Source organism: Oncorhynchus mykiss, chromosome 2 (assembly GCF_013265735.2).
Source record: "Oncorhynchus mykiss isolate Arlee chromosome 2, USDA_OmykA_1.1, whole genome shotgun sequence".
Lineage (NCBI taxonomy): Eukaryota > Metazoa > Chordata > Actinopteri > Salmoniformes > Salmonidae > Oncorhynchus > Oncorhynchus mykiss.
The window spans coordinates 92,748,365-92,770,364 of NC_048566.1; the positions used below are offsets into that span (position 1 = coordinate 92,748,365).

The window sequence follows — 22,000 nt, forward strand, 5'->3', positions numbered from 1 at the left end:
TGAGAAAGACAGTAGTGACTGCAGTAACTGTATCTGGGACTAGTTTAGAGCAGACTCAAGGTTTGTTTGGCTTTTCAACAGACATTCCTGTTAGCTAGCTTATTCAGATGTTCTGGTGCTCTGTTCTTAATGGCTGTTTCCATTAGTTTACACCTCAAATACTGCATGGAATGGAGGTCTGGTGTGGAGACTGTGATGGCTCATCAGGAATGGTGCTTCTTTTTCACTGACCCAATAGTGTCCTGTAGTTTAGCATTTGTGTGTAGTACCGTTCCTATTGAAGATCATTCCTGAACATCCTGTTAAGGGCATGTTTGGTGCCCTGAAACATTAGAAAGCACAACTGCATAATTTAGCATATGCTTCATAGAGTTGAGTTCAAACAACAAGTAGAAAATACCCACTATCTTTCTGGTTGTGTAGCCAGGCTGCTGTGTGTTAGTGGTGCCATGGTAGAAAATACCCACTATCTTCCTTGTTGTGTAGCCAGGCTGCTGTGTGTTAGTGGTGCCATGGTAGAAAATACCCACTATCTTCCTTGTTGTGTAGCCAGGCTGCTGTGTGTTAGTGGTGCCATGGTAGAAAATACCCACTATCTTCCTTGTTGTGTAGCCAGGCTGCTGTGTGTTAGTGGTGCCATGGTAGAAAATACCCACTATCTTCCTTGTTGTGTAGCCAGGTTGCTGTGTGTTAGTGGTGCCATGGTAGAAAATACCCACTATCTTTCTGGTTGTGTAGCCAGGCTGCTGTGTGTTAGTGGTGCCATGGTAGAAAATACCCACTATCTTCCTTGTTGTGTAGCCAGGCTGCTGTGTGTTAGTGGTGCCATGGTACTGTTTGGAACATCTGTTGAGCATTAGAACGATCCTATTGGCATCCCTATCATTGAAACAGAATAATGGCATGTAATTGAGGAATTCTCTCTGAACAGGGACGTGTCCAAGTGTCTTATCTTCCTCCCGCTGAGAATGATTACAATAAGCTCAGCTTGGCAACAGATGGAATGTACATACTGTAGCATGTGTGTGTGTGTGTGGGTGTGTGTGTGTGTGTGTGTGTGTGTGTGTGTGTGTGGGTGTGGGTGTGGGTGTGTGTGTGTGTGTGGGTGTCTCATCTTCACAACAAATTTGTTTTGTTAAATGATCGGACAGTTTACTTTCTTATAGCTAGCGTAATCCTATTGATAAGATAAATGCAAACATACTATAGTTTAGTGAAGATAAGTATCTCATAAAGAGGGGAGGGGAGGAGAGGAGGAGGAGGAGGGTTTCTTTGGGTGGTGACACAACAGGAGAAAGAATAAGCTGCCTGTCTGTAGCCTGTTGGTTAGCTAGGCTTTGTGGAGAGAGAAGTCTAGTGGGTTATTATGGTATGACCTATAGAGTATTTCAGTAGGATGGTTGTGGTGGAAACGCTGACTGTTGAGGTTGGAGGGCAGGGAGAGAGAGAGAAAGAGAGACTGTGCCGGTAGAAGAGAGGAAGGGAGAGAAAGAGAGACCGTGCCGGTAGAAGAGAGGAAGGGAGAGAAAGAGAGACTGTGCCGGTAGAAGAGAGGAAGGGAGAGAAAGAGAGACCGTGCTGGTAGTAGAGAGGAAGGGAGAGAAAGAGAGACCGTGCCGGTAGAAGAGAGGAAGGGAGAGAAAGAGAGACCGTGCCGGTAGAAGAGAGGAAAGGAGAGAAAGAGAGACCGTGCCGGTATAAGAGAGGAAGGGAGAGAGAAAGAGAGACTGTGCCGGTAGAAGAGAGGAAGGGAGAGAGAAAGAGAGACCGTGCCGATAGAAGAGAGGAAGGGAGAGAGAAAGAGAGACCGTGCCGGTAGAAGAGAGGACGGGAGAGAGAAAGAGAGACCGTGCTGGCAGAAGAGAGGAAGGGAGAGAAAGAGAGACTGTGCCGGTAGAAGAGAGGAAGGGAGAGAAAGAGAGACCGTGCTGGTAGAAGAGAGGAAGGGAGAGAAAGAGAGACCGTGCTGGTAGAAGAGAGGAAGGGAGAGAAAGAGAGACCGTGCCGGTAGAAGAGAGGAAGGGAGAGAAAGAGAGACCGTGCTGGTAGAAGAGAGGACGGGAGAGAAAGAGAGACTGTGCTGGTAAAAGAGAGGAAGGGAGAGAAAGAGAGACCGTGCTGGTAGAAGAGAGGAAGGGAGAGAAAGAGAGGCCGTGCAAGTAGAAGAGAGGAAGGGAGAGAAAGAGAGACCGTGCTGGTAGAAGAGAGGAAGGGAGAGAAAGAGAGACCGTGCTGGTAGAAGAGAGGAAGGGAGAGAAAGAGAGACCGTGCTGGTAGAAGAGAGGAAGGGAGAGAAAGAGAGACCGTGCTGGTAGAAGAGAGGAAGGGAGAGAAAAAGAGACCATGCTGGCAGAAGAGAGGAAGGGATAGAAAGAGAGACCGTGCTGGTAGAAGAGAGGAAGGGAGAGAAAGAGAGACCGTGCCGGTAGAAGAGAGGAAGGGAGAGAAAGAGAGACCGTGCCGGTAGAAGAGAGGAAGGGAGAGAAAGAGAGACCATGCTGGTAGAAGAGAGGAAGGGAGAGAAAGAGAGACCGTGCTGGTAGAAGAGAGGAAGGGAGAGAAAGAGAAACCGTGCTGGTAGAAGAGAGGAAGGGAGAGAAAGAGAGACCGTGCCGGTAGAAGAGAGGAAGGGAGAGAAAGAGAGACCGTGCCGGTAGAAGAGAGGAAGGGAGAGAAAGAGAGACCGTGCCGGTAGAAGAGAGGAAGGGAGAGAAAGAGAGACCGTGCCGGTAGAAGAGAGGAAGGGAGAGAAAGAGAGACCGTGCCGGTAGAAGACAGGAAGGGAGAGAAAGAGAGACCGTGCTGGTAGAAGAGAGGAAGGGAGAGAAAGAGAGACCGTGCTGGTAGAAGAGAGGAAGGGAGAGAAAGAGAGACCGTGCTGGCAGAAGAGAGGAAAGGAGAGAAAGAGAGACCGTGCTGGCTGAAGAGAGGAAGAGAGAGAAAGAGAGACCGTGCTGGCAGAAGAGAGGAAGGGAGAGAAAGATAGACCGTGCCGGTAGAAGAGAGGAAGGGAGAGAAAGAGAGACCGTGCCGGAAGAAGAGAGGAAGGGAGAGAAAGAGAGACCGTGCCGGTAGAAGAGAGGAAGGGAGAGAAAGAGAGACCGTGCTGGTAGAAGAGAGGAAGGGAGAGAAAGAGAGACCGTGCTGGTAGAAGAGAGGAAGGGAGAGAAAGAGAGACCGTGCTGGCAGAAGAGAGGAAAGGAGAGAAAGAGAGACCGTGCTGGCTGAAGAGAGGAAGAGAGAGAAAGAGAGACCGTGCTGGCTGAAGAGATGAAGGGAGAGAAAGAGAAACCGTGCTGGCTGAAGAGAGGAAGGGAGAGAAAGAGAGACCGTGCTGGCAGAAGAGAGGAAGGGAGAGAGAAAGAGTGGCTTCACCACCCTTTCTGTCGACTGTATTGGATAGTTGTGTCTCTGGCAGGGCATCAGAGGGGGATCGTTCTAACACTCTAAGCCTGCTGCCTGCTGATGGGGCCCTGGACCCGCCAACCCACACTTCTCTGTCAACACCTGAGCAGCGTAGGATACAGTGGGTACTAGCCAGGGTCTTTTGGCCGAGGTTCACTAGGAGAGAGAGGGAGGGAGGGAGGGAGGGAGGGAGGGAGGGAGGGAGGGAGGGAGGGAGGGAGACCACAGCAGCAAGAAATGTGACCTGTTTCCACAAGAAAAGGGCAACCATTGAAAAACAAACACCATTGTAAATAAAACCCATATTCATGTTATTTTTTTTCTATTTTGTACTGTAACTATTTGCACATCGTTGCAACACTGTGACATTTGAAATGTCTTTATTCTTTTGGAATGTTTTTGTGTAATGTTTACTGTTAATTTGTATTGTTTATTTCACTTTTGTTTATTATCTATTTCACTTGCTTTGGCAATGTAAACATGTTTCCCATGCCAAAAGTAGCCCCTTAAATGTAATTAAGAGAGAGAGAGGGAGAGAGGGAGGGAGAGAGGGAGGGAGAGAGGGAGGGAGAGAGGGAGAGAGGGAGAGAGAGAGAGAGAGAGAGCGCTCTTCTGGGAACAGCATGTGTTCTTCACTCGGAAGACCTCTCAGATTAACTTCAATGGAACAAGAGAACCATTGGTTTTGAAATGATCAAGGACACATAAGAGGCTAGACGAAAGTATGAATGAGACGAGAAATAAAAAAAACAGAATCTGTCTTTCACTAACAGATAATGATATTGTTGTGCAATAATGTTCAGCTTCACAGTTGTACTCTAGCGTTTGATGAAAGCAGTCAGCCAGTGGAACAACAACATAAAGGGTGTTGATCAGACATACAGGTGGATGGATAGATAGATTAGAAATTAGTGAGTGGTGTCACAGAGAGGGAGGACAGGACAAGGACATAATAGTACTGGATTGAAGGAACACAGCTGTGTCCCCAGATCCCAATACTGTGCACTGTGTTCTCCATCCACCAGGCACAACCTTTGTCTCCCCTCTGTTCCTCACCCCCTGATTCCTTCCCCTGTCTGTTTCCCCGCTGCTCTTCATCATTTCCCCCCTCTCCCTGCACAGCTCTCCCCTGTTCCCCCACCAGTCACAACCTCAACTCTTCCCCCCATCTGTCTCCTCACTTCTGTCTCCCCCTTCTCTTCCCCTCTCCCCTCTCCCCTTCACACCTGCCACCCTTTCATTTACCACAGTTAGCACGCTCTCTCTCTCTCTCTCTACATTCCACCTGACATCTGTCATCAGATGAGGGAAGAAAAGAGAGCTGACTTCAAATGTATCTGACCTTCTCTGACCCTCTCTGACCTTCTGGCCCTCTCTCACCCTCTGGTCCTCGGTCTCCAACTACAGCTCATATCAGCTTTCAGAGGGCAAAAGACCCATTCACAGCTCTCACACACTCTCTCTCCAGCAATCATGGTTACAGGAGCTTGACTAAGAGCTGAGACGGATATAATTGTCAGTGAGAGTCATAAGGAAGACGTGCTGAAAAAGTGGAGTGAACGCATGCTGGTTTGAAAGCAATAGCACTGATGGTGGCCTAACAGTCGAAACATCTGCTCTGTCTTGTTTCCTCTTCAAAGAATAGACAAATCAAAATATGACTTTTAAGCTCTCCTTTTTAAGTGTGGACCCTGTAATGCCTGTTATGTTTTGACATTTTGTTGTTCTGTGTTTCAGCTCTTGTATGAGGAGTGGGCGAGTTACAGTGTATTTTACAAATACCAACCTATCGGGCTAGTAAGGTGAGGGAAAGTTTCCTATAGTGAATCTGGAACGTTATTTCTGAGATTGCTCTGTTCTTCCTCAATCGCTATCTGGTGAAGGTCTGTTTAGATTGCAATGTCACATTATGTTTTTCATCTTTATATCAAATAAACCTTATTTGTTTCATAATGGAGAAAGTGTTGCGCCTAACCTTCTAATGCAATATGTTCTTCCTAATGCAGGAAATACTTTATACATATTTATAAATAATTTATACATATTCTATGTTATTTTATGTATTCTATTATTATCATGACACAAGGCAAGACCCAGATGCAGAAACAGGCGGCAGATTGTTGGAGTTTAAGATGTTTAATAATCCAAAAAGGAGTAGGCCGTGAATGGTCGTGGACAGGTCAAAGGTCAAAACCAGTTCAGAGTCCAATAGGTACCGAAGGGCAAGCAGATTCAAGGTCAGGGCAGGCAGGATGATCAGGCAGGTGGGAAAGTAGTCCAGAGTCAGGCAGTGGTCAAAACCAGGAAGACTAGCAAAAGAGAATAGAAAAGGAGTAAGGGGAGAAACACCCTGGTTGACTTGACAAAAACATACAAGACGAACTGGCAAAGAGAGACAGGAAAAACAGGGATAAATACACTGGGGAAAACAAGATGAACTGGCACAGAGAGACAGGAAACACAGGGATAAATACACTGGGGAAAACAAGATGAACTGGCCCAGAGAGACAGGAAACACAGGGATAAATACACTGGCCCAGAGAGACAGGAAACACAGGGATAAATACACTGGGGAAAACAAGATGAACTGGCCCACAGAGACAGGAAACACAGGGATAAATACACTGGCCCAGAGAGACAGGAAACACAGGGATAAATACACTGGGGAAAACAAGATGAACTAGCACAGAGAGACAGGAAACAAAGGGATAAATACACTGGCCCAGAGAGACAGGAAACACAGGGATAAATACACTGGGGAAAACAAGATGAACTGGCACAGAGAGACAGGAAACACAGGGATAAATACACTGGGGAAAACAAGATGAACTGGCAAGGAGAGACAGGAAACACAGGGATAAATACACTGGGGAAAACAAGATGAACTGGCCCAGAGAGACAGGAAACACAGGGATAAATACACTGGGGAAAACAAGATGAACTGGCACAGAGAGACAGGAAACACAGGGATAAATACACTGGGGAAAACAAGATGAACTGGCCCAGAGAGACAGGAAACACAGGGATAAATACACTGGCCCAGAGAGACAGGAAACACAGGGATACATACACTGGGGAAAACAAGATGAACTAGCACAGAGAGACAGGAAACACAGGGATAAATACACTGGCCCAGAGAGACAGGAAACACAGGGATAAATACACTGGGGAAAACAAGATGAACTGGCCCAGAGAGACAGGAAACACAGGGATAAATACACTGGCCCAGAGAGACAGGAAACACAGGGATACATACACTGGGGAAAACAAGATGAACTAGCACAGAGAGACAGGAAACACAGGGATAAATACACTGGCCCAGAGAGACAGGAAACACAGGGATAAATACACTGGGGAAAACAAGATGAACTGGCACAGAGAGACAGGAAACACAGTGATAAATACACTGGCACAGAGAGACAGGAAACACAGGGATAAATACACTGGCCCATAGAGACAGGAAACACAGGGATATATACACTGGGGAAAACAAGATGAACTGGCACAGAGAGACAGGAAACACAGGGATAAATACACTGGGGAAAATAAGTGACACCTGGAGGGGGTGGAGACAATCACAGGGACAGGTGAAACAGATCACAGCGTGACAATTAAATTGTGTGATATTCTATTATTTTGTATTCTATTATATTGTATTCCATTCTATTATATTGTATTACATTCTATTATATTGTATTACATTCTAGTATATTGTATTACATTCTATTATATTGTATTGCATTCTATTATATTGTATTATATTCTATTATATTGTATTACATTCTATTTCTATTCTATTTGAAAGATGAGATTGCTGTATCGTTTCCTATGCAGGAAGTACTTTGGGGAGAAGATAGGGCTGTACTTTGCATGGCTGGGGCTGTACACCCAAATGCTGATCCCTGCTTCTCTAGTGGGAGTCATCGTGTTCCTGTACGGCTGTGCCACCGTAGACGACAACATTCCCAGGTTAGCCCCATACACAGCCAAGGACATAATCATTGGTTATATCCGGCAGTATCATAGGGCATGTCTGCCTGAGGTTATAATTCATACAAGTAATTCACTGTGTGTAAAGTGTCTAAGACCATTGAAATGATTGAAGAAGACCAAATGGAAAGCCAGAGACATAGCTCAAGTAGATGTAGGACCTCATTATATTCCCACATCCAATTGATTCACTTCAAATATTGTAACAGACAGCTTTAGGATGTAGATATTGTAACAGACAGCTTTAGGATGTAGAGTGGTTTACAGTGGGATATTTTTTATTTATATTTGTTTAACCTTTATTTAACTAGGCGAGTCAGTTAAGAACAAATTCTTATTTACAATGACGGCCTACGCCTGCCAAAACCTAATGACGCTGGGCTATTATGAGCCGCCCTATGGGACTCCCAATCATGGCCGGTTGTGATATAGCCTGGAATCGAACCAGGGTATGTAGTGACGCCTCTAGCACTGAGATACAGTGCCTTAGACCGCTGCACCACTCGGGAAGCTTTAGACTGTAGAGTGGTTTACTGTGGGTAATTGTGACAGCTTTTGACTGTAGAGTGGTTTACTGTGGGATATTGTGACAACTTTAGACTGTAAAATAGTCATTTAAAAAAAAAAAACAGACATTTCCAGTGGCTTGCGAAAATATTCACCACCCTTGGTATTTTGTTGCCTTACATCCTGGAAATAAAATGGATTTTTGGGGGGGTCGTATCATTTACACAACATGCCTACCACTTTGAAGATGCAAAATATTTTTTCTTGTGAAACAAACAAGAAACAAGACAAAAAACAATACACCCCCCCAAAGTCAGCAATTACAGCTGCAAGCAAGTCTCTTGGGATATGTTTCTATAAGCTTGGCACGTCTAGCCACTGGGATTTTTGCCCAATCTTCAAGACAAAACTGCTCCAGCTCCTTCAAGTTGGATGGGTTCCGCTGGCGTACAGCAATCTTTAAGTCATACCACAGATTCTCACTTGGATTGATGTCTGGGCTTTGACTAGGCCATTCCAAGACATTTAAATGTTTCCCCTTAAACCACTCGAGTGTTGCATTAGCAGTATGCTTAGGGTCATTGTCCTGCTGGAGGGTGAACCTCCGCCCCAGTCTCAAATCTCTGGAATACTGAAACAGGTTTCCGTCAAGAATTTCCCTGTATTTAGCACCATCATTCTTTCAATTCTGACCAGTTTCAAAGTCCCTGCCAAGGAAAAACATCCCCACAGAATGATGCTGCCAGAGTCATGCAGGGATGGTATTCTCGGGGTGATGAGAGGTGTTGGGTTTGCGCCAGACATAGTGTTTTCCTTGATGGCCAAAAAGCTTAATTTTAGTCTCATCCGACCATAGTACCTTCTTCCATATGTTTGGGAAGTCTCCCACATTTCTTTTGCCGAACACCAAACGTGTTTGCTTATTTTTTTCTTCAAGCAAAGGCTTTTTTTCTGGCCACTCTTCCATACAGTCCAGCTCTGTGTAGTGTACGGCTTAGTGGTCATATGGACTGATACTCCAATCTCCACTGTGGAGCTTTGCAGCTCCTTCAGGGTTATCTTTGATCTCTTTGTTGCATCTCTGATGAATGTCTTCCTTGCCTGGTCTGTGAGTTTTGGGCGGCGGCCCTCTCTTGGCAGGTTTATTGTGGGCCGTATTCTTTCCATTTTTTAATAATGGATTTAATGGTGCTCTGTGGGATGTTCAAAGTTTCTGATATTTTTTTATAACCCAACCCTGATCTGTACTTCTCCACAACTTTGTCCCTGACCTGTTTGGAGAGCTCGGTCTTCATGGTGTTGCTTGCTTGGTGGTGCCCCTTGCTTAGTGGTGTTGCAGACTCTGTGGCCTCTCAGAACAGGTGCCAGATACAGTGCCTTGCGAAAGTATTCGGCCCCCTTGAACTTTGCGACCTTTTGCCACATTTCAGGCTTCAAACATAAAGATATAAAACTGTATTTTTTTGTGAAGAATCAACAACAAGTGGGACACAATCATGAAGTGGAACGACATTTATTGGATATTTCAAACTTTTTTAACAAATCAAAAACTGAAAAATTGGGCGTGCAAAATTATTCAGCCCCTTTAAATGTCGTTCCACTTCATGCTTGTGTCCCACTTGTTGTTGATTCTTCACAAAAAAATGCAGTTTTATATCGTTATGTTTGAAGCCTGAAATGTGGCAAAGGTCGCAAAGTTCAAGGGGGCCGAATACTTTCGCAAGGCACTGTATACTGAGATCATGTGACAGATCATGTGACACTTAGAATGCACACAGGTGGACTTTATTTAACTAATTATGTAACTTCTGAAGGTAATTGGTTGCACCAGATCTTATTTAGGGGCTTCATATCAAAGGGGGTGAATACATATGCATGCACCACTTTTTTTTTTTTTTTTTTAAACAAGTAATTTTTCAAAATTTCACTTCACCAATTTGGACTATTTTGTGTATATCCATTACATGAAATTCAAATAAAAATATATTTAAATTACAGGTTGTAATGCAACAAAATAAGAAAAATACCAAGGGGGATGAATACTTTTGCAAGGCACTGTAAACAGTTTATATGCAATACTTATTAGCACCATTTATATCTAATACAGTATTTAATATAGCCATCACCTACAGTATTTAATATAGCCATCACCTACAGTATTTGATATAGCCATCACCTACAGTATTTAATATAGCCATCACCTACAGTATTTAATGTAGCCATCACCTACAGTATTTAATATAGCCATCACCTCGTTCCCAGTTCAGAATACCTGCCTTGCGCTGTAGCTCTGTCCTGTCCTGTCCTGTCACTACTCCCTGGCTCGTGACTAACGTCTTAAATCATCCTCACTTCCTGACAGCATACATAACGCAGTGTAATGACATTTTTATGATGTAGTCCAGATCACTCTGCTGCTGCCTGAAGCCTGCTGCCTGAAGCCTGCTGCCTGAAGCCTGCTGCCTGAAGCCTGAAGCCTGCTGCCTGAAGCCTGAAGCCTGCTGCCTGGAGCCTGAAGCCTGCTGCCTGAAGCCTGCTGCCTGAAGCCTGAAGCATGCTGCCTGAAGCCTGAAGCCTGCTGCCTGGAGCCTGAAGCCTGCTAGCTGAAGCCTGAAGCCTGCTGCCTGAAGCATGAAGCCTGAACCCTGAAGCCTGAAGCCTGAAGCCTGAAGCCTGGCTTGGCTTGGCTTGGCAGTCCACAACTACGAAAAGGAAACATGTTCCTATACAGAGACAGAAGACAGACAGAAGAGGGGATTTGTGATGTCCAACATCTGGTTGATGTAGATGACAAGAGGAAATGAACCTCCCCTGGCTAACATCTCTTATCTCCGTCAGGATAGTTTGACAGACTGTGCTATCTGTGTCCAGATCCTCTGCCATGCTGCTCACAATCCCCCACAGACATGTGATCTTATTACAGTTAGCCTGACTCACCTGTTATATAAAACAAGAACGGAATATACTTTTAAGATCTGACTTAGTCTTGAGCTCCAGCGGTCTACAGTGTGGAACATCGGACTCGTGAGACTAGACCTAATTAATCTACTTAACCCAGATCCCTGACATTATTGTGTAAATATGTTCATGAATAGTATTTTCAGCGAACGTAGAGATTTCTTTCTTTCGCATAGGGCGGCGCACAATTGGCCCTGCGTCGTCCGGGTTGGGCCGGTGTAGGCTGTCATTGTAAATAAGAATTTGTTCTTAACTGACTTGCCAAGTAAAATAAGGATGACATTTTTAAAAAAGGGGACCCCACATGGGGTGCCGACCCCAAGTTTGGGAGCCACTGCTCTAGCTTGACAGGCTGGCATAGTAACACCCACTGGTGGTACTCAAATCAAATCAAGCTTTATTTATATAGCACATTTCAGACATGGAATGCAACGCAACGTCCTTCACAGGATAAAACAAATAAAAAAACAATGAAAATCAAAGCTGAAATATCAACAACAATAAGATTTAAAAATTAAGAATGACAAAAAAAGCACCCTAATGAAAAGCAAAGCTAAAGAAATGTGTTTTAAGATCTCTTTTAAATTTGTCCACAGTTTCGTCCCCCCCTCAGGTTCTCTGGCAGACTATTCTCCATGGGGGCATAATAACTAAAGACTGCCTCTCCATGCCTCTTGGTCCTAGGCTTTGGGATAGTTAAAAGGCTGTCTCTCCATGCCTCTTGGACCTGGGCTTTGGGATAGTTAAAAGGCTGCCTCTCCATGCCTCTTGGTCCTAGGCTTTGGGATAGTTAAAAGGCTGCCTCTCGATGCCTCTTGGTCCTAGGCTTTGGGATAGTTAAAAGGCTGCCTCTCCATGCCTCTTGGTCCCAGGCTGGGGGCATAATAACTAAAGACTGCCTCTCCATGCCTCTTGGTCCTAGGCTTTGGGATAGTTAAAAGGCTGTCTCTCCATGCCTCTTGGACCTGGGCTTTGGGATAGTTAAAAGGCTGCCTCTCCATGCCTCTTGGTCCTAGGCTTTAGGATAGTTAAAAGGCTGCCTCTCCATGCCTCTTGGTCCTAGGCTTTGGGATAGTTAAAAGGCTGTCTCTCCATGCCTCTTGGTCCTAGGCTTTGGGATAGTTAAAAGGCTGCCTCTCCATGCCTCTTGGTCCTAGGCTTTAGGATAGTTAAAAGGCTGACTCTCCATGCCTCTTGGTCCTAGGCTTTGGGATAGTTAGAAGGCTGTCTCTCCATGCCTCTTGGTCCTAGGCTTTGGGATAGTTAAAAGGCTGCCTCTCCATGCCTCTTGGTCCCAGGCTTTGGGATAGTTAAAAGGCTGCCTCTCCATGCCTCTTGGTCCTAGGCTTTGGGATAGTTAAAAGGCTGCCTCTCCATGCCTTTTGGTCCTAGGCTTTGGGATAGTTAAAAGGCTGCCTCTCCATGCCTCTTGGTCCTAGGCTTGGGGATAGTTAAAAGGCTGCCTCTCCATGCCTCTTGGTCCTAGGCTTTAGGATAGTTAAAAGGCTGCCTCTCCATGCATCTTGGTCCTAGGCTTTGGGATAGTTAAAAGGCTGCCTCTCCATGCCTCTTGGTCCTAGGCTTGGGGATAGTTAAAAGGCTGCCTCTCCATGCCTCTTGGTCCTAGGCTTTAGGATAGTTAAAAGGCTGCCTCTCCATGCCTCTTGGTCCTAGGCTTTGGGATAGTTAAAAGGCTGCCTCTCCATGCCTCTTGGTCCTAGGCTTGGGGATAGTTAAAAGGCTGCCTCTCCATGCCTCTTGGTCCCAGGCTTTGGGATAGTTAAAAGGCCAGTGCCAGAGGACCTGAGGGACCTACTGGGTACATAACTTAAAAAGCATGTCTGATATCAAATCAAACTGTATTAGTCACATGTGCCGAACACAACCTTAGAATGAAATGCTTACTTACGAGCCCCTAACCAACAATGCAGTTTAAAAAAAATACCGATAAGAATAAGAGATAAAAGTCACAAGTAATTAAAGAGCATGTATTGGGGGGCACAATCATGGATTGATTTTAAAATCAATAAAATAATCGTAAAATGAATTGTAAAACTCACAGTCAGCCAGTTCAGAGACCTTAAAACCGGTGTAATGTGTGCTCTCCGTTTGGTCTTGGTCAGTACCCGTGCTGCAGCGTTCTGTATGTTTTGTAGTTGACCAATGGCATACTTGGGTAGACCAGACAGGAGAGCATTACAGTAGTCAAGCCTGTTTGAAATAAAACCATGGATGAGTCTCTCTGTATCAGCCTGAGAGAGAAATGGCCATACCTTGGCAATGTTCTTCAGGTGTTAAAAAAAAGTATTTTCGTCACATTCCTAATGTGTGATTTGAAATTTAATTCAGAATCTAAAATAACACCTAGGTTTTTACCCGGTATTTTATCTTTATTGGCTGTGAACAAGAATGTGCGGCCAGATTCTCTCTCTGTGCTTTGGCTCCAACAATAAGTACCTCGATCTTGATTTAGCTGGGGGAAGTTGTAAGCCATCCAAGGATTTAAATCACTAATACAGTCTAATAATTTATCCGTGGAGATAAAATGAGATAAAGAGGGCTAACTGTTGTATCTCTTTCCTCCCGCCCATCCCCTTTTTCTACAGCATGGAGATCTGCCACCCCAAGAACAACATCACCATGTGCCCGCTGTGTGACAGAGCCTGTAGTTACTGGAAACTGAAGGAAGCCTGCGGGACGGCCCGGGCCAGCCATCTCTTTGACAACCCTGCCACCGTCTTCTTCTCCATCTTCATGGCCCTCTGGGGTAAGAGGTTGAGGCTTGTCCACACAACAGAACAAAACAGCACAACTTGATTTATTTGTATCATTTCTTTAATAGGGACAGTACTCAATAATCAACCACCTAGATGATACAGTCAGGCCCTGCGATAGACTCACATCCTGTCCAGGTGGTGTACATGTACATCAAGCTACCTCACATTGCTATGCTCAAAGGTCAGATCAATGCCAGTGGGCTGGACAGACCATAATATTGTGACCATAACCATGAACACCAAGGTTCCAAAGAAACCCCCAATGATTGTGGTCAATAGAAAACAAATAGAAATGTAATCATGTGCAATTTCAAAATGATTTTTCTGCTGTACCCTGGGAGCTGATTTATCTGGAGGATGAAAAAGGCCAGTTGGGGTTTGTCCATCTCCATGGATTGATAATGAACTGGGTGAGGTGTTCTCTCAAAGAAATAGGGCAAAAGTCTTAGCAACCAAATCTAAAGTAGAAATCAATTAACATAATTATAGAACACTATGTAATGATGCAGTTCAATTATATCGTAAGAAAAATAACTTTATTTTACAAAAATACTTTTATTGATTGTTTGGAATACAGTGAAGGGCTTATGTGGTACATCTATCCCATAATACCCATCTAGTGTGGAGGTTGACTGGAAAAAAAAGAAAAAAAACAGATGACTTTGTCAATAATTTTACAGATTGAAAACACATTTACTGAGAGATAATGTAAACACCCATTCTTCCAAAACAAGCTGTCGTCCAATAGATTGATGATCATATTATGGGCATACATTTTCAATGTGTGTATGTATGTGATCCCGGGAAATGCAGGAAATGAACCCTCAACCTGGGTGCCGCTAGCGCCACCCTCTTACCAACTGATACTCATACTGTCTGCTCTTCCTCACTTCCTACTATTTTGTTCTTCCAGATGTTCAGTCTCCCATTTGTCCTCTTTCTTTGTTTCCTTTGTTCATTCATGTGTCCACTATTCTTTCTTTCTTTCTTTCCCTCTTTCTGGCTCTTTAATATACTCTTTCTCTCTTTCCGGCTCCTTAATATACTATTCCTCTCTTTTCGGCACTCTCTCTTCTATGACAGTGCAGTGGGCCACTCAGCCTTGTGGACTATACTGTACAGAGTCTTACTATGTGGATTAAACATGCATGTTTTCCCTTTAAAAATGGTCTCTTTGCTGGTGCGTTCCTGTTCTGTTCATTGTCACAGTGAGGATGGGCCTGCGAGGCCTGAGACTGAAGGCAGGAAGCAATAGACTGGAGCACTGTATGAGGGCACAGGTTCAGCCCCAGGATTTATTTGCGGTTTAATTTGCCTGTGTGTGTGTGTGTGTGTGTGTGTGTGTGTGTGTGTGTGTGTGTGTGTGTGTGTGTGTGTGTGTGTGTGTGACATGATAGGTTTGGATGAGACGTTAACATCAGTTCAAGTGTTACAGTATGTTGTGTCTTTGTTATGAAAGAATGATGCAACTGCCGTCCCTCACTATTGGAGGTAGGAATTAGTGTTTTACTGCATCTCAACTGGAATACAATATGTTATTCTCAAAGGGCATGGACAAACCTTAACAATTAGCCAAAACATTTATTCCAAATACATTTTTACAGCATCCTCAGGCATTCCATTAATATACTGGGTCACATTCAAGTCTGATAATTACTTTTTTGCAAACTCACAAAAATGCAAACTCCCCATTTAGTTTTAATAGAACGACTTTAGTGTGTGAAATATAGAGAATTGAAAGGCCATTTTCAGACCAATTGGAGTAAATATATGAGACGTATTTTTGGATAATTGTCTGTCTGCCCTCCCTGTCTCTCCTGTCAGAGTCAATGTTATGACCAGAATGTTGTTTTTGTTATCCACAAATGTATATATCAGTATCCCTAATGTAGGCTGGATACATGCTAAAATGTTTACTCCACATGAGTGTTCTCTTTCATTTAATCACTCAATGTTGAGGAGACTAAACTGCTTGGTGTAACCATAGGTTGTAAACTGACATGGTCAAAATGTATTGATGCAACAGTAGTTAAGATGTCGAGAGGTCTGTCCATGTTAAAGCGCTGCTCAGCTTTCTTAACATCACAATCAACTTAACAAGTCGACCAGGCCTTAGTTTTATCCCGCCTGGACTACTGCCCAGTTATATGGTCAAGTGCCACCAAGAACATAGGGAAATTACAGTTTGCCCAGGACAGAGCAGCACGGCTGGTCTTTAAATGTACGCAGAGCGCTATAATTTCAATAACATGCATCTCAATTTCTCCTGGCTCAAAGTAGAGGAGAGATTGACTGCATCACACGTCTTTGTGAGAGGGATTGACATTTTGAAATCACCAAACTGTCTGTTCAAACAGCTAACACACAGCTCGGACACTCATACATTCCCACAAGACATGCCAGTCCAGAACAGACTTTGGGAAACGCACAGTACTACACAGAGCCATGACTACATGGAACTCTCTTCCACATCAAGTAACTCAAGCAAGCAGTATAATCTGATAAAAAACATTGTAATGTTGTGGTATTTTTTATGTATCCTTTTTTTAACTAGCCAAGTCAGTTAAGAACAAATTCTGATTTACAATGACGGCCTACCGCGGCCAAACCCTAACCCTAACCCGGACGACACTGAGCCAATTGTGCGCCGCCCTATGGGGCTCCCAATCACGGCCGGTTGTGATACAGCCTGGAATCGAACCAGGGACTGTAATGACGCCTCTAGCACTGAGATGCAGTGCCTTAGACCGCTGCGCCACTTTTTTATATTGTACACTTGTAATATTAGTGTAATGATGTCATAATGTCTTGAATGATATAATAATGTCTTGTATGATGTAATAATGTCTTGTGTAATGTAATAATGTCTTCTATGATGTAATATTTTATTTATGATGTTGTGTTTTGTTGTGATGTAACCGTTTTAACCCTGTTTGGACCCCAAGAAGAGTAGTAAGGGGTATACTAATAAAATACCCCAAAATACTAATGTCACCACTATAGGAAACTATCTCCCATGTCCCATAGTGGTGATAACGTCTCATTCAGAGAACGTTAGTTTATTTTTCACAGCAGCTTGTGGAGCGTCCCGTAGAGAGACTACTCATCAAGTAACCCGAGACACTTTGATGGATGAGCATTATATGGATGAAAAATAGAACATGTAGTCGCCCCAGGTGCCTGTCTGCATATAGACTGTCCCTGCCACCGTCCCTGCTGTCCCACAAGACTAAAACATACCTGGAATCCAATTCATGTCATCTCTACACAAGCATGGAATTATCCCCAAATTTAGCTCCTCATCCCTCACACGTGGCAATTGATCATTTTTTTTCTCATTATACATTTAATAATTGATAGCTGCAATCCTAATTTTAGCACGTTTATTACGCCACACGCACATAATCATCATGGTCGGGGGAACCGTAATTGGACTGCCAAGGTAACTGATAAGTCATTTCCACATGCACCTCTCTCGATAATAATGACTTTCTACATAATCTGCCCAATGTTGAAATTGAAACAACTGAATGTAAACAAATGCTTTATGGAGATACATGTCATGTAAATGGTTACCAAACTGTAATATCTTCACTGCTACAATCTTGGATTTGAAAAACAACAAAACAGCAGCTCCATCACTTGTTTTGGTATACAGCTGAGGGATTCAATTCGTACTAGTCACTCTCGATCCAAGGACTGACAATCTTGTTGATATTGAGAATGAATGATGTTGTTCGTGCGTTCAAGGGGCTCTTAACAGAACTCGTAACTGTGTTGGGTTGTGCAGCTGCCATGTTCATGGAGCACTGGAAGAGAAGACAGATGCGTCTCAACTATGAATGGGATCTGACAGGCTTCGAGGAGGAGGAGGTGAGTGCTCTCCTGTTAGAGTCTTGAATTCCACTTCTATTTGTTTGTAAATGGGAGCACCATACTGTGGACTGTCCCAAATAATGCTGAGAGATGATGAGTTCATGTTTTACAATGCTGTTCTTCCTGCCCACTAACATTTCCTCCACACAATAGTTTATTATTCATAATTCCATCACTAGCCATGGGAAACTGAATAGAAGAGAAAATGGTGTATAACTAGATTCCAGTTCTCCTCAGCGTTGTCTTGTTTGGTGACACAACAATAACTGTCACAGTAGATGGAAATAAATATTATATGTTTTACTTCAAGTCCATTTTCCCCAAAAATATTTAAAGGTTGAGGTATTTTGTAACTATCTTGTCCTCCTCTTTCCCCCGTGGGTATCTACAGGAAGAGCTGAAGGTTTGAAACATTTCATTTTACACAAAATCTATATATTTTTTCCCCTCAATCACCGTCTGGCTTTGCTACCCCCACACTGGCTCTTCTTCCTCAGACTGTCCACGGACACCACCTCGCCCTCCTAAAGCACCACAAACCACCACTACCCACAAACCACCACTACTCATTGAACCACCACTCTTTCTCTGAATGCCCACTAGCGTTGCACAATTCTGAAACTTCCAACCAGGATTGCTGGAAAACCTGGGAATTTTGCAACCCTAATGCTCACTGCTTCTGCTTGCTCACAGCACCTGTACCATCCTGTCTCCTGTGAGTCGGATGTCAGGTTCAGCTCCCCCACCCACGATCTCCTGGCCTAGCCAGCCCTTTCTCTGTCTCTTTCTGTCTCCCTGACCTATCTCCTCTACAAAGATTCATGCTGCAGGAGACCAGCAGCCACTGCAGCCCTCTAACCATCTCAGTAGAAATAGGGGACCAGCGATTGTAGTCAACTGTAGTCTTTGAAAATATTCTACCCACTCTGTACTGTAGAACTTGACTGGGCTATATAACCTTCTCACCTCAACACCAAGTCTGTTGTCACAAGGACTCTCCACTTGGGTGGACAGTGACAGCTATATTAAACCCTGCACCTGATGGGAGTATTTTATGAGTGTTCCAGTCAGTGTCCATACATGTTTAAGAGCCTCTGTCTCTATTCGCTCCTCAGGACCACCCACGAGCTGAGTACGAGCTCCGAGTCATGCAGAAGTCCCTGAAGAAAGAACACAAGACACAGAAGGTACTGATTGGTTATTCCGGATTTTTACCATAGCTAGCCATTTAGATTTTCTGTTGCTGGTTTAGTTCTTGTGATTTAATTTGCAGTCTCTTCTTTAGTCCGGGTGTTTGGAAAGTGTGTGTCTCTTACAAAATGATGAATCCTTTACAGTGGTAGATGGATTGTATGGTATGATACATATATGATATGGGTGTTAGACTAAAGACTACAGTCTGGTGACAGTCCTTTACATGACTAGTGGGTTTCCCCTTCTTGTGATCTTTTTGTTTTGCGGTTCTCCTGGGTTACTGTGTTTATGTCTTCTGGCTGTCAGAACCCTACAGAGATAGCAGAAGAAACCACAAACAAATGGAAGCAAACAGTTCAATCTGCCATGGCTGGGCTAAAACTGGTACTTTCAGTGTCCTCACCTCCCATCCCCACCTATCCCACACACACTGCACTACGGAAGTCTGCCAAGACAAGCCCTAATCATCCCTCTCACCCCGTCGGGTCTAATTTAATGAGTAGAGAAGACAGTGCTCTTTTTTTCTGTGAAGTACATGATTGATTATGCACACAACATTTCCACAAATATAGTATTTTGGATTAAGCCTGGGACTTGACACATCAGTCCATTTCACACACTGTAGATAGCACTCTTCCTGAGATCCACTCGCCGTCACCTTTTACAGAGCTGATGTTACAACCTCCTCTTCCATTTCTTATTGACAGTTGTTTGATTGGTTGTTGTTTCTCTCTGTGATTAGATTCTTCAGATCTGTTTTTTTCGTAGTGCTAGTGCTTGGTGCATGTTGTAATGTTTTGGCAGTGAGATTGAGCCAGTGTCGTTTGTTTTCTTGTAGTTCCATAGACCAGGGGTCTTCAACCTTTTCCAGCCTGTGGACCACCCTCCTGGAAGAGGAAGTGTAAACTCTAACATTTTCACTAAGAGCAGCTGTTTAACTGTTTAAACAAAGCTTAGCCATGTAAAAAATAATGGCCAAATCAAAAAAGCTTACCAGTAGCCAGCGGCACAAAGCCTATGAGAGACACTCGAGTGAGTGTAAATAGCTCCAATGTGCGAGAGAACATTGGATGATTTTCTCCTCTTTTCTACTCTAGGTAATTAAAAGTTAGTTTATTCTGTTTTTGCTACATTGAAATGCTACTTAAAATAAAATACAAATATTTGTTTGACTTTTTTTTAGATTTCTTTTAACAGAAAGTAATGCGTTAATGCGGACCTCTATTACCTCTATGGACCCCTAGGGGGCTGTGGACCCAGGTTGAATACCCCTGCCATAGACAGCATGTTCCCCTGTTCTGTTCCAAATGGTTTCTGGAAGATTATTGACATGGCAGTGTCTACAATGACACCATATTCCCTATATAGTGCACTAGTTTTGACCAGGGCTCTGGTCAAAAGTAGCTCACTATTTAGGGAATAGGGTGCTGTTTCAGAGGCAACCATGTTCTGACTGAGATTTGCTGCATAAAGAATGCTGAGAATGACTTAATGAATGCCTGAAAGATAGTGAATGAACTATGAGAACACCACAACTGTCAGTGTATGAAATGTTTATATCCGTGTTGTGGTCGTGTCAGCATCAAAACACCAGCTTTTCCCCTGTCCGTCCATCGCTGTTTGGATTCTTCTTCTGGTCATTTTCACATACAAACAGTTACAATACACTTGTTTGTAACTCGACAGGCCTGAATATTTTTGCCCCTCTTTTAGACAGAAAAAGAAAAGCTGACGTGCAGAGACCGGTTACCAGCGTACATGACCAACGTCGTCATGATGCTTTTGATGGTGAGTCCAACACATATTAAGATGGAAGCTGCTCAGAAGTATTTTAAAAGTGTAGTTTAAACTATCAGTTTAAGATGTACTGTACTGTAGCAAGACTTTTGGGTTGTAATTCAGTAGAAAAAACTCTGTCAATGCCTCAGATTGTTCTCTTGAAATTGAGAAGGCTTCTTAAGAGTGTTACAGATGATTCCTAAACAATTGAAGTGACCTTGAAAAAGGACTCCAACCCGAATAAATGAATGGTGACCTTACCATTGCTCCCCGTCTCCTCTCTCCGTTTCAGATCGGGGTAACGTTTGCCATAGTGTTCGGAGTCATCCTTTACCGGATATCCACCAAGACAGCGCTGCACATGAGCAACAACCCCACCACGCGGTCCAACGTCCGTCTGACGGTCAAAACCACCGCTGCCATCATCAACCTGGTGGTCATTCTGATCCTAGATGAGGTGTACGGAGCTGTCGCCCGCTGGCTCACTGTCCTCGGTACGTTAGTCTGACAATATAACCCACACACACACACACACATAGTCTGACAACTTACACACAGACACGGAACTGTCTCCCACTGGCTCACCATCCTAGGTATGTGCAACAATCTAATTCAATGTGATAATGTTATAGCACTTTTAAAGACGGTTCCTATATGTAGCTATCAGCAAGAGGCTTTTTGTGTTCCTTTAATCACTGGCCTAGATCAGTCTGACAACTTGTGTGAACTCCTAGCGCAACAGCAGCCAAAGACCCATTACAGTTTTTGTTCAATTGCTAACAAGCATCGGTCAATACTGAAGCCACTTTTTCAAAACTCTTCACACAGTCTGCATTACCCAACATGCATCTTGGCCAAACAGTTAATCTCACCTCCAAAACTCACTCAAACCACTTCATAGATGTCTCAAAATAAGCTTGTTCGACCATAACATTGGCAACAATTCTCACTCAGAAAGCACACAGTGTCACTCATAACACATTGACCTAAAAAACATATTACATAAATGGAATTGCTGCATTACATAAATGATGAACTTCTCTTTGAAGTTTGAAAGATTTCACATTAATCAGTATTTCATTATAGAATAAGAATAACACCTTTTCACTCTATTGACTGTAGTAAAGTATACGTAACAAGAATGAATCAGGAATGCAGCAATTCGCTTCAATTGCCTTTGTTTTTTTCTATATCTTTTTTCATATAGTAATTTACTTGTGAAAAATAAAGTTGAAACAAAAAACTCATCCCTGAAATTCCAGGGCTGCAATAATAACTACAACACAAACATGTCTAGTATAATCACTCATACTGTACAGTACTGTGAGGGTTCTAGTTCTCATCAACATGAATAGTATAATCACTCATACTGTACAGTACTGTGAGGGTTCTAGTTATCATCAACATGTATAGTATAATCACTCATACTGTACAGTACTGTGAGGGTTCTAGTTCTCATCAACATGTATAGTATAATCACTCATACTGTACAGTACTGTGAGGGTTCTAGTTCT

General features: G+C 43.5%; 1 protein-coding gene across 6 annotated transcripts in view; it reads left to right on the forward strand.

The window, feature by feature from the left end:
- Nucleotides 1-22,000, forward strand: part of LOC110499936 (anoctamin-1) — a 103,803-nt gene that overhangs the window by 52,183 nt on the left and 29,620 nt on the right. For 3 of the 6 annotated variants that reach the window (XM_036959188.1, XM_036959199.1, XM_036959174.1), the window contains 9 exons: nt 5,143-5,207; nt 7,240-7,374; nt 13,467-13,627; nt 17,428-17,510; nt 17,905-17,916; nt 18,629-18,700; nt 19,014-19,091; nt 20,421-20,495; nt 20,779-20,980. In XM_036959188.1, coding sequence (XP_036815083.1) covers nt 5,143-5,207; nt 7,240-7,374; nt 13,467-13,627; nt 17,428-17,510; nt 17,905-17,916; nt 18,629-18,700; nt 19,014-19,091; nt 20,421-20,495; nt 20,779-20,980 — 883 coding nt within the window. The remainder of the gene's footprint in view (nt 1-5,142; nt 5,208-7,239; nt 7,375-13,466; nt 13,628-17,427; nt 17,511-17,904; nt 17,917-18,628; nt 18,701-19,013; nt 19,092-20,420; nt 20,496-20,778; nt 20,981-22,000) is intronic. The other 3 variants (XM_036959203.1, XM_036959178.1, XM_036959213.1) reach the window with 3 other exon arrangements.